This window comes from Pyxicephalus adspersus, chromosome 3, assembly GCF_032062135.1.
Source record: "Pyxicephalus adspersus chromosome 3, UCB_Pads_2.0, whole genome shotgun sequence".
In the NCBI taxonomy this organism is placed as follows: Eukaryota; Metazoa; Chordata; class Amphibia; order Anura; family Pyxicephalidae; genus Pyxicephalus; species Pyxicephalus adspersus.
In genome coordinates this window covers 70,369,597-70,382,748 of record NC_092860.1, presented here as the reverse complement: position 1 = coordinate 70,382,748, position 13,152 = coordinate 70,369,597, and the positions used below count along the sequence as shown (strand labels likewise).

At 35.2% G+C, this 13,152-nt stretch overlaps 1 protein-coding gene across 3 annotated transcripts in view; it reads right to left on the bottom strand.

Moving 5' to 3' along the window:
• The window catches only part of ATCAY (ATCAY kinesin light chain interacting caytaxin), a 29,964-nt gene extending 17,709 nt beyond the window's left edge, over positions 1 to 12,255 (bottom strand). Inside the window, exons 1-5 of one of the 3 annotated variants that reach the window (XM_072405118.1) lie at positions 11,934 to 12,255; positions 3,643 to 3,726; positions 3,369 to 3,560; positions 2,669 to 2,845; positions 2,481 to 2,583 (exon numbers count right to left, since the gene is read on the bottom strand). In XM_072405118.1, coding sequence (XP_072261219.1) covers positions 2,481 to 2,583; positions 2,669 to 2,845; positions 3,369 to 3,560; positions 3,643 to 3,685 — 515 coding nt within the window. In that variant the 5' untranslated portion in view covers positions 3,686 to 3,726; positions 11,934 to 12,255. Of the gene's footprint in view, positions 1 to 2,480; positions 2,584 to 2,668; positions 2,846 to 3,347; positions 3,561 to 3,642; positions 3,727 to 11,933 lie in introns of all 3 variants that reach the window. The other 2 variants (XM_072405117.1, XM_072405116.1) reach the window with 2 other exon arrangements.
• Between the last annotated feature and the right edge of the window lie 897 nt (positions 12,256 to 13,152).

The following is a 13,152-nucleotide window of genomic DNA, read 5'->3' as shown; positions in this document are numbered from 1 at the left end:
CATTCCCCCCCAAAACTATTTGCTAAACCCTCAGTATAGCCTAGATAGTTTGGTTGTTAGTTTGTAATTTTTTAAATTGTCCTTGTATACTTCCTTGGTTATTTTCTGTTGTCCCCCCCCCCCCTCTCCTTCTTTGGTTCTTGAAACCTACTGATGATTTTTTTTTTTTGCTTATTCTGTATTACCCTTCCCCCACCCATTCTTCCCATAAAAAGAACATTTCTTAATAAAGAAAGTATTTAAAAAGAGACTGCCTAGGCATCATCAAATGCAGAGAAGTGCTCTGCAGTCTCAGATCAGGAAATATTATCTAAAAGGAACATTTTTTTCGCTTTTGTATTTTGCATTTTGCAGCATATATATATATATATATATATATATATAAATCAAAAAGAAGCACAACTGATGAAGAAAAGGGCACAGGGACAGTTGGAAAGTATGGTCACTGAAACAAAGCCTGTTAGCCTCTTAGCTTTACATACAAGTTTTGCTCCAAAACTGTTTAGTGTGTAGTGGAGTTACTTTTAAGGTTTACAGTACTGAAAGATACATATCAAAGTTAAGGTAAGTGTGTCATTTTATAATATGAATCCTACCAAACCATAATAAATGAAAAAAGTTGTGTGTAAGCTCTCATTATTTTAGATATCAGTTAACTCACAATGAGCCTACATACACTAGCAAGATTAAACAAAATAGGTTAAAAATTTAAGTGGGGTGGTTAAGGACAGTAATATATATTTTGCCAATAAAGAAATGTTATGGTCCAAGCCTTTAATCCTCAAGATATCTAAGTTGTGCCAGGTATGTTCTGCTTAGGGTTTCATGGCTAATATAAACAATAATGGTAAAATAATTTTTAAAAAATTATTTTAAAAATTGAAAAGAAAACATTAAAATATGTAAACTTTACTTGAATGACAATATAATATATATGTGTTTTTCATCTCAATAATGCTGATCTACAGTAAAACCTTTGCAAACATTCTGTCATCCTGCATGGGCTCTAGCAAGAGCTGCATTGCATTCTCAGGATGAGTTTTCCTGATAATGATAACAGTGGGCTATGCCTGCATTAATATGTGTTGCTAAGGCCACATGTAGGCTTCATTAGAATGCCATATCACAGGTTGAAAACACAGGAGCACAACTGAAAAACATGGAAAAACATCACATCATCATCATTGATTTATAAAAATGTGTCTAAACAAGGACCTTTATAAGTTCACCAGGTTTTAATCAAAATATGAAAAAAAGGTAAAAGTTAAAAATATGAAAAATTACAATACCACCTTAATGTTTATATGAGATTTCAGTTATTGGGCCTGCATAAACCCTTTGGTGGTTTTAGATACTGGGTTTACAGAAATGTTCCTAAAAAATTGGTTTCATGTTTTTTTATACGTATAAACTATACCTGATATTTATGTGATGAATGCCATAGTATGTAGATTGTTCTACTGTGCTCTATGATTTGAAATTTGTTCCTTTCTCTTAAATAGCCCTTCCTATCAGTTCCGCATCCTATGTTATGTTATGTTATGTTGCTAGTAAAATAAAATCGTCAAACCAATTGGTGTGGAGTGTGGAAATGTGCAGTCATCTCTAGGACATTCTAATTATAAAAACATGTACAAGAAGGATAAGAAGGTTCACAATGAAGATGCAATGGTTGGTGTATTCACTCCCTCCAGATACAGATTTGTAAGACTACTACAGCTCTGGCTTGAAAAAGGATCATAGCAGATGGGGTCAGGAGCTGCTTTATATGCTTTATATGTTTGCTACTATTGTACTATTTAGGCATGAACTTGGAAAAAAAGATCATGAAATATAAGTCGGGTGTTGGATGGATTTTAACTGTTTCACAATCATACTTGGGGGTAATTGATGTGACAAATTTGCGAACATTTAAAGTGGTCCTCATTTGATTTTACATTATTACTTTTATTAGGAGGCTTGGCTTGCATTCAAATGTGAAGAAATATACAAAAAAAAGGCATAGATTAAGACACTAGGGGCCTGATTTTTCAAAGCTCTCCAAGGCTGGAGAATATACACTTTAATCAGTGAATCTGATTGTTCCAGCAAACCTGGAATCACTGATAAAAGTGTATCTTCTCCAGTCCTGGAAAGCTTAAATTAGTCAGGCCCTGTGGGTCTTAATACATATGTAAACACATTGTACCATTTATTTTTGGGACTGCTACGTAAATGCCTTTAAATATCTCCTACAGAATGATACATGCAGTGACCTATTTCTGCTTTGTCCATGCGTACACATATATATTTTACCCTAGAAAGGGGTTCGAACATCTCTTTTTCAACTAAAATGTTTTGACTATATTATTTTATTTACTCTTTCAGTTAAGTCATGTAAAAAGACAATAACACCCAATAATATGTAATATCAAAAGAAAAAAAATATGTAGATAGATATCATTAAAAAAAAGTTACTATAAAATGTAAATTCTACTTACAGAAAAAGATTCTCCATGATATAATGGTAATCAGGGGAGCCACTATCTGGGAGAAAACAAGCAGCAAATACAATGATGGCATTAAGCCCCTCACCATAGTATCCTGTATAAAAGAGAAAAATAACTTAACACTAATGTTTAAAAAAGAGTAAGAAAATATAAACTGCCATTATCAGTGACAGCCTTACCTCCATGTGTGACCACTTTCATATATGGTTTGATTATTTGCAAGTCAATACGATGCTCCTGCTCTCCAATAATGACTGTTCTCCACAGGCGTCCATTTGTAGCTTCTCCTTCTTCATGGTCTCCATCATCGAAGAAGTGTCCAGGTATTTTCTTGACACTTGCAACAGGTGTGTCATCTAAAGCAAAAATAAAAATATAATTTAGTAATATAATTTTTAATAAGCCTCACACATAAAATATTAATTATTATTCATTTTAGAAAAAAAGCCCTCCATATGGCCAAAAAACTCCTTACCTATAAGGAACAACCCCCTACACAACAACCCAGGCAAAACTCTGTCACAATTAGTTCCATATGTCCAGATTCATGCCTAGAGGTGATTTCATGGTGATTTTCATTTTTATAAATTGTTTGTAAAATGTTTACTTAATGTAGATTAAGTTTTTGCCAAATAGATCCTTTATTATCATTCAGTTATTTTTTAAATCTACTTTATGCACTGTACTTAAGCCATTTTAACCAGCCTGATGATGGGTTTATCTGCCTTGAAAGTATGCTATGGTTTACACTACAACTGACTATTAACATTATTTACTTCAGTTACTATAGTTATTTTGATTAGAAACACCTCTTTAACATGGCAAGCAAATTACGATTGCATACATTTCTAAATTTACCTTCCCATTCCAAGTCATTACCATTAGCCAAATACTCCAAGGAATCTGTTTCATCTGGAGTCTCTATATCATCTATATTGATGTCTAAGTCATCAGGTGCATCTAGGAAGTCATCAGAATGCAGGGAGCCCTCACTCTGGTCCAAGGAGATGTTAATGTCTGGAGCCACAAGTGTTTTTCTCTTGTGATGGGATTCACGTGTGGTTAGGGATGCTAAGCAAGAAATATATAAATCAATATAAGATATTTAGGCATTTTTTTCTGAAAGAAATCATTTAAATTAGCGTATACTTACAAGAGTTTGTGTCCTCCACTATGGTGCTGCCAAATGAGTCCATTCCAGTATCCTCTGGAAGAGGCCTGATAAATATGAAGTTTTCTGTTTTTATTAAGAGAAAATACAAAATGCACATCATTGGGTTGTTACAAATTTTCAATGTATCGTTTTTGACATACCCTATGATACCTTCAAAAATTATTCTTGAACCAAAATATGTTTTAAAACCCCAACAGTGGTCATGCAAATGTGATTTTCTGGGAGTTACCACTTTTTAAACTAACCATAGAAATGTGTACATATAGTGCAGTAAAGAAACAGTTTTTCTGGGAACCTATTTACATAAATAATGTCTATGAAGAGATTTTGTCAAGTGTCAAAAAAAAAGATTTATGACATTTGTACATCTGTTAGAACAATGATCTGTTGGTCACAAGCTTGATGGATGTTGAGAGGTCATAGAGTAACATAGTCCAGGCGTCACATACTTTGAGATAACGAAAAAACATAGGATTTAGGTGATAAAATCATTTGTTGATATGAGGCAAAAAGCCCTGTACAAAGTATGATTTATGATTCCTTCTTATATAAAATCATAACGTCCACATCATTCCCCCCTCAAATTTAGCAGGCAATTCACACCACTTTTTGGCAAACCAGTTCAGATTCAAATTCGTGTTTCATAAGCAAAGAAAAAAAAGGGGTATCTAGCAATGGCAACAAAGGTTACTTTTTAAACTTTGCTGTAGATCTTAGGCACCAGAGAAGACTGTAGGCCTGGAGCTTGCACTGTGCATCACAATTCTCTCGGTATTCATAGGAAAGCCTCACAAGTGTATTCTTTCAACCTTCTGCCTAGTAAGTGTGGAGTAGCATTCTCACAGGTGAGATGATGGTCTATGGCTTGACTAGCTTGTCTCAGGACCTCCTGAGGTCCAGAGGTCATATACTTTGAGGCAGTGTGGAAAAATATATTATTTAGGCAATAAAGATATTTGGTATGTGGGAAAAGCCTTGTATAAAGTATATTTTATGATTCCTTCCTAAAAAAAAGTCCTCATCATACCCTTCTTGATCAAACTGCCCCAACTGAGTGTTTCAACTCTCCTAATAAATATTCTTTAGAATTTAAATTTAGGAATATTAGCAGGTCATTTTAGAACAGGCATTTTTTGCTTTTCTTATTGTTTTCTATTAGGTGAATGTTTTAGATCTTTAGCCTGTTGGAGGAATCACTCCTATAAATGAGCTTCCTGATAGTGGGAAGCATGCCTAAAAAGCAGAAGGCTTTTCCTTCCTCCTTTTTGCCATTTTCCTCTGTTAGAGGGAGAGTAGTTTTTGCATACATTTGATGAACTTATAATTCAGAAACCCTTATCCCTTTATTGCCTACTGGGACACCAATGCAGTTTCCTATGTTTTATAAAAGCAATTCAGCACAGTAATTTTTTTTTATATATATATATAGACATTTTAAAACCTCCTTTGTACAGTTTTGCCATTTGCTTTTTGACAGTAAGGTTGGCCTCCTGTTACTCTAATTTAACATACAGTAAAATTTAGACCAGTAAACAATATTATGCTTTGCATAGCATATATGTGTTTGTAGAGCATTTGTGGCTTCCTAATGAGAAATTCCAGTATTGGCTTCATACTTTTTGAAATCCTATTTCTGAGAATTCATATGGGACCATATTAGCTAAAAGAAAGTATTTGGTATATTCTTTGTTCTCTTTCTGCAGAGTGCGATGTGAGTATACCTGAGCAGGACATAAACTCAAAGGTCATTAACATTCTAATAGTAAATTTCGCAATAGACATTAACATTGCTAATAGTATTGCTTATAGCAGGGGTCCCCAACTCCCGGTTTGGGCCATGGCTGCCTGACAGGTGGGCGTCGAGAGCATGGAGACCAGCGGTGGTCTGCAGCTCTGGCCGGTGCACCCCCCAGCAGGGTCAGGAGAAGTACTGGCCAGAGCCACAAACCATGTCTCCCGTACGGATCGCAGGCTCAGGTGGGTGGCCTAAGTCCTGTGACGGGAGAGTGGACAGGTTCTGGTATTATGACGTCGCCACGGGGAAGTTTCTTCTCTTATGAGAAACACAGGATTGCAGGCCTAATGTCACAGTTGTCATAGACATATCAGATAAGTTGTGCTACAGCAATGAAGGAGTTGATATTTATCAATTTCATTACCTTTATTTTAATCGCTTTTTAGAATTTTCAGAGGGAAAAGCCAGCAAAAAAACATATTTTTTTATTTATCTAAGTTCATGTTTCCTTCTACCTGAGGTTCTGTTTACATTGTATGTCTGTCTGTGGCAACTTCATTTTAAAAAACCCTCAATGTGAACAAAGTAAATAACAAGACAACATATCACTGCATAATTTCAACTGAAATCAAGTCTGCTATCAAATGATAGCATACTTTTTATATATCACATAAATTATTTAAGGCTCACACATTAGATAAAAGTTGGAAACGAATGATAAACGACCAAACGTTCGTTAATTATTGACAAAAATAGTGGATAACGACAGGCCAACGATGCCAATGAATGAGAATGTCTTTTGTCACGGAAGACCATCCAGGTGGATCCGTTCATCCGACAATCAGTTGCTATGTATAGTCCTTTACTGATTGTGCACAGTAGCACACATGCTGTCCTTGTTCTGCATCACATTCCAGTGCTGTTCTGTTCCCATGCTGTCGTATCTTCTGGTCCTCATTGTTCCATTATTTTAAAACTTTATTTTACTATTTATGAACCACAAGAAGCAATAATTGTATTTAGAAAAGTGTTTACACCAAAAAAAAGAAAACACATCGGGTCAAAAAAAAGAAAAATACTTTGGGTGAATATAAATATTAATTGAAATTGATGAAAATGATCGTGACCTCAATCAAACCGTCTTTGCTAGACCTCTGTCTTGGCGATCATCAGCCCTCACCGACTGTGTAACTCTCTGTAACGTTGCCGTGCAGGCTGTCAATCCTCAGTAGCAAGTTATTCTTTGTCACAAACAATGTTCATGATGAACATTCGTTGAGAAAACAACCAGTCGTTTCGTAAACAGGTTCTTTTTGTCTCACTTAAAGCCCCCATGAACCCAATATCACTTCCTCCTCTACATGTCAGTTCCTCAACCTTTCATGGATCACATCTATTATCTGTACATTACCAGTCAATTATCTTTGTATCTATAACATATCATACAGCAGAATCATGCACTACATGATCATTCAAAACAATTGTTAATCTTTCGTTTTCAATCGACTTTTATCTGACGTGTGTAAGTAGCCTAATCCATTCACAGGGTATGGGAATCTTAGGTGGATCAAACAGAAACATGTAAATATTTAAAATTTTATTTTTAAAATACATATGCTACTTGTGCTGGCATTAAAAAAATTAAAATTTTTTGCTGAACTGCTTTTACATTTTAATCACTAGAAAAAGCTTTGAAAACTAACATATACAATAAAAACAAAACTGATTACAATAGTATCTTTTTTCTTCAATGTAGATTGGTTAAAATGTAATATTAGCGAAGTGTTTTAAAAACATTTTTTAATCTTTTTTCCTATTTTACTGGCCCATATATAGTTACATTATTAATATTAAGATTTACATCCAATTCAACCAATATTTAATTAATGCGGGTTGCTACAAATTGAGCATTATACATATTCATCTGGATTTTCATTTGTTCATTTGTAATAATGTACTGCAACCACAAAGAATTTCCATTTACTAATGAAACAAAATTGCATAAATCATCAGTTCATAACTTTATGTTCATCTTTACATTTCATGCGCCTGTAGTTTTTTTATTATATTAGTTTTAATGGCTATTGTGAATACATTTCATATAGGTACCTTCTGTGCTTTTAAAACTAATGTGTAAATGTACTGTATATGTTGTTCTTGGAAAAATGTGGAAAACCACCTTTGAATATTTTACCATTTTTTTTTCTTTTTTAGTACCAGTGCATCTGAGCCAGATTCTTATAGATTGTGCATGGTTGCAGTGATTATTTTTTGTCATCTTAACTATTTTTAGCAAGTAAGATTCAGAATACAATGGTAGGTCTCAATAAATTAAAGCCCAACTCCAGCCAAAATATTTTTTTTTATCTTTAATAGAGGAGGTGACACTGGGACAAGAAATGTCGTAAAGTGAGGATCAGTTAATAGAGATACAGACTACCTCTGAAAAGGGGACACAACAATTTCCAGACTGAAAGTTTCCAAAAATCCAAATTGACAAAATCACAGCAGATCTAGGTTTAAAAAAAACAATCATGCCTACTGTAAAACATGAATCTGTGCAGATCTCCATGAAATACAAAGATCATTATATCATCATGTATTCTGGGGCAAAACATAATGCTTGGTGTTCGAATGCTGTTGCTTTTCAGAAGTCCTCCAGCAGGATAATAACCAAAACATTCATCAAGACAACCCAAGGATGGTAGAAAAGCAGAAATGATCTGAAGTGGCCAGTATTGATTCCTGATCTGGATTTCATAGAAAATCAATTGAAAAAGCTAAAACTACTAGTTGGAAGAGGAAACTAGTTAAACTACCTACTAAAAACTGCTATGGTGCTCTCACCTAGTAGAACTTTATATCAGGTTGTGGGTGTGCAAATGGCAGACATATAAAACAATGACATAGGAGGAAGAGAGGATTCTGACCAAAAGAGCTCACAATCGAAGACGTAGACACAATGAACTTGTGGCTGGAGAGAATACACTTTCATCAGTGAAGCTGGGTGATTCAGAAAACCTGTAATGGATTTTTAAAAATAATCTGCTGTTTGTTAGCAAATGTTTTCTATCCTGGACCAGATCCATTCCAGGTTTTTTGAATCACTCAGGTTCACTGATAAAAGTGTATTCTCTCCAGTATTTGAGAGCCTTAATAAATCAGGCCCAATAGGAGGGATTATTCATTTAGCTGTAATTTGTTCGGACCCTGTATCTACATTATTGAGGAATATTGTAAATCTTTCCCTGAGTGCCAAGGCAATTTACTGCAACCATATTTTCAAATCCCACAGGTGCTCTTGCCTATACCTTTTTTTCCTGAAAGGTTCCTTTTGAGAAGTTTACTATACATCTAGTTGGGGCACTGTTGAAAACCACCAGGGGGGGCTAGCCCATATTGTTAGTCCTTTACTACAGCACCTGGTATCCAGAAGCAGTCCCTCTCAGAAACTCATCCAATAAAAAGTATATTATTGCATGTTATAACACAGGGGTGGGCAAACTTTTTAGTCAGGGGCCACAATCTAAAGAAAAGTTTGGCAGAGGGGCCGGGTTGATGGCAGAGTGGGTGGGGTTATGCCATCATGATGCCCCTGAACGTGACATCATGATGGCATAACCCCACCCACTCTCCCATTGCATATCTGAGCCTATGATAGGAGAGTGGGTGGGTTGTGTGCAGTGACACAGCCCACCCAGTCCCCCATCACAAGCTCAGAACCTGTAATAGGAGAGTGGGCGGGTTGTCACTGCACACAACCCGCTCACTCTCCCATCACAGGTTAAGATTCAGGGGATGTGTTCCGCGGCTTTGGCCGGTGCACCCTGCTAGCAGGGTCCTTGTCCTGACCCTGCTCGGGGTGGCACCGGCCCGAGCCGCTGAACACCCAAAGGGCCGGAGAAACATCCCCATTGGGCTGTATACGGCCCGCTAGCCGTAGTTTGCCTATGCCTATTTTAACATAAAGTTATTTTTTATTTAAAAAATGACAGACCAAAAAACCGTCTTATGTCAATGTTAATCAAAAAGTTGTGTCCAGTGCAATAGTTCATTAGTTTCACAAGAAAAGTAGTAAATTTTTACACTTTTTTAAGACTGTAAAAACCCAAATAATGAATTGTTAAAGGTACATATTGTAAACATTATTATAACAGTTGCCAGAAGTTCAATGCAGATTAAATTCAGACAGTAACCATCAATACAAATCACACTCATCTAGAACTAGGTAAAATGTATTTGGTTATATATTTGCTTTTAATTATGTTAACCTTAACAGTGGCTTGCTTGGCTCTGAGCTTTCCAAAATTTCTCAAAGTTATCCATGTAATAGGGAATATGCAAAGCAATTTGGCTCCCTTAATCTGAATACCTCCATGACTCCCTAAGCATAAAAGTCTGACTTGCATCATACAGTGTCTGTCAACCCAGGTGGAATGTAGGAAACACTGCAAAATAACCTCAAAACTTGTCTAAATGTTTTTGGCTCTATGACACATTGTAAAGACATCCTAAATGTCATTCTGAATGGCTTGCTTTTACTGCTTTACAATTTTTACAAACTGCAGCACTATAACGCTAGTAAAAGAAGTTTACAAGAGTTATGAAAATTCACTAAAACATCTATTTGCAAGCTGTGATAGTATACTAATTTTACAAGCTGAACCCCACATAAAGTAGATTTTTATTATCATTATTGTTAATAATGTTTAACATATTTAGCAGCGGACAAACCTGCATTTTGGATAAGTAAAAGCAATGACACAGGACCTTGAAATATCTTTGATTGCTTTGTAAAATTAACAGTTTTACAATCTGTAACACCACACAAAATACACAACACAAGTGATATTGTGTAAAAAGTTTCACAAAAATGACCCCATGCTCTGAGACATTTGTATGCAATCGTTGTTTTTGATTGGTAAAACAAAGTTCTGCACTGTCTCTGTATTCATCTGTCATTTGCAACCCCTATTTAATATACAGCGCTGTCCAATACGTTAGTGCTATATAAATACTGTTTATTATTAATAATAATAATAATAATAATAACATTTTAGAAAATATGTTGAGGAATCTCAAAACAAGCCTGTTCGTGGTGATTTTTAATCTGTTTGCAATATTATACTGGTGACAAAAGTTTACACACTTAACATCATACAATGTGTAGCTACTTTCAACAACTATGAAGAAATGCCATCCAATTTTACATATTGACATCACATAATGTCCTGTAATAGGTGAGGAAGCACAGAAAACAATAATTACAATGCAATATAAAACAATAAACACACACACACACTGTGATTCTTACCTATCCTGACAGCACCTGGGTATGGTTATTGGATGGTTAGCTGCCAAGTGTTTTATCAAGGGAGACGGGAGAAAGAGTCATGTGCTCCACTGTACCCCAAAGCAATTCACTTTTTTCAGGTACATAAAACTTTGACTATCTGACTATGGTTTTTTGTAATTTAGTAGGAAATTCAAAAAATACCTAAACACATGACCAAAGTACAAAGTGACACATATCCCACAGAACCCTCAGCTCTCCAGTTTGGAATCTTTCACCTAATAACCTTCCTGCTTATTATGCTCCCTACTTGCCCATCACTAGAATGGTTCGCCTCGCTGGCCAATGGAAATAATCAAATAACAAGAAGGGGCAGTCCTAGGGAAGCACTGAAATTGGCTGAATAATCTTGAGTAAGTCTTTGGGGTGGTAGTCGCACTTTTGTAGACTGCTTAAATTATCATTTGAAATGTTAATTTAAACCTTTCATAATTTTTTTTATTACTTTACCTTTAATTAGAAAGCATGTGACCATGTATTTTAAAGTGGATAAACATATCAAATAAGACTTAACTTAAGTCGTCTAACTTACTTTAAAAACATATAATGGAACCATTATAATTATATACAGCACATCAATCATGTGCTAAGGGGGGTTACCTATATAGGAAAAAACAGCGGTCAGTGCAGTATTCTGAAGTTTGTGGTTCTGGCACATTCAGGAAACTTACAAAGTGCTAGTTGTGACACAGTCCTCGTATCTCCATCCTAATTTATTGGATCCCAGATTTTTAAAGCTGCTCAGGCTGGTGTTTGACACACACGGCCCTGTCCAAAGTCATGTTTGGCTACAGTACCAGTAATGGAATAGGCCCAGAAGAGTGAGACAGAGGTTGTCACATGATCCCCCAGTGAGACAGAAAACAATGTTTTCAAACATAGATAGGTGAAATTAAAAAATGAAAAATGTAGATATGGCATGAAATATATCCATTAGCATTTAAGGAACAATATTATACTTTGCTAGGTTAGGAAATCACATTTCTTCAACAAGCAGACAACAAAAAATATTTTATATATGTATACAAATGATTTATTTATATTAAGATTTTCATAAGGCCATACATGTTATTCTTTGATTTTCTATGATTAAGCATTACTATAAACATACACAAAAGATAGTGGCAAACCATAATTCAGTAAATGAATACATTTAGTGAAATGCCATTTTGATGTACATACCTTTTCAAGGGAGGATTGAGCAGTCTGCAAAGTAAATTATTATGGAAAATGGCTACTCTGAAGCGTCTTCTGTTCAGTCGTCTTTTGCAGGGTATACATAAGTAAAAACCATTAGTTTAAATCCCTGTAAAATCACCATTTTTACTCATTTACATGCTTATGATGGAGATGTGCTCTTTCATTTCATCACTTTGTGAAATAAGCCAGATTGCAGTATTCATGCTGTAGTACTGATGTAGAAGATTGTCAATAAAACGCTCACTGATACAGGTTCAGAGGCTGAAGCATCAGCTTTTGTAAATGTGCAATGGAGGAGACAGAAAGAACAGGAGGAGGAGGGGGCAGATTCCACATCAGCTCCCTCTCCTCCCTTTTCAGAAGCAGATCAGCATCCATTGGTCTTATTATAGCAACATCCTAGCAAATAGAAGAGCTCCTAACAAGTAGAAAAGGCTTTAAGAATAAATTGATGTATTGATAGATTAATCATACCATAACTGAGGATATTTGGCTACACAGTTTTTTAAAAGTGCACTAAAAAAACACAGTAGAGGAAACCCATTTATTATTTTACATAAATAATTCAGTTCAGAAAATTCTTATTTACCAGAAAATATGGAAGCTACCTATGCAGACTTTTCCTCCTAAAAACCTATTTATTTGGTGGTCAAACTGATCCAATTTTTTTGTGACACTGAACTGGAACCGATATTGATGTCAAGAGCTTTATGTAAGTGTAATAAAGCATGGAACAGCAAATTTTATTTAAATTTTTATTTTAACGTATGAATTAGGCATTCAAAAAGAAGCAAACTGCATTCCTAATTACATTACTGCAATTTGACAGCATTATGCATATATCAGTGTAAGATAAAATTGCTTTAGAAGCTTAAATTGTCTTTGTATTATATGATCATTGGGTTAGTCCTCTGCAACATACAGTTATGGGTCTTCCTAAAAAAAATACAAAGCAAAAAAGTCAACATATCCCCTTTATTTTACAGGTACACTGCATACTGTTAGCCTTAAAGATGTACTGCTTTGACAAAAGTTCAAAAAAATTTATTTAATCTCTACTACCCTGTTTCCCCGATGATAAGACACTGTCTTATTTTTTTTGAAGGCCAAAGTATGCTCTAGGGCTTATTTTCAGGGGGATGCCTTATTTACCCATGAAGAAGACTACAGTACACAGTTATTGTTCATGTGCCATTCATGT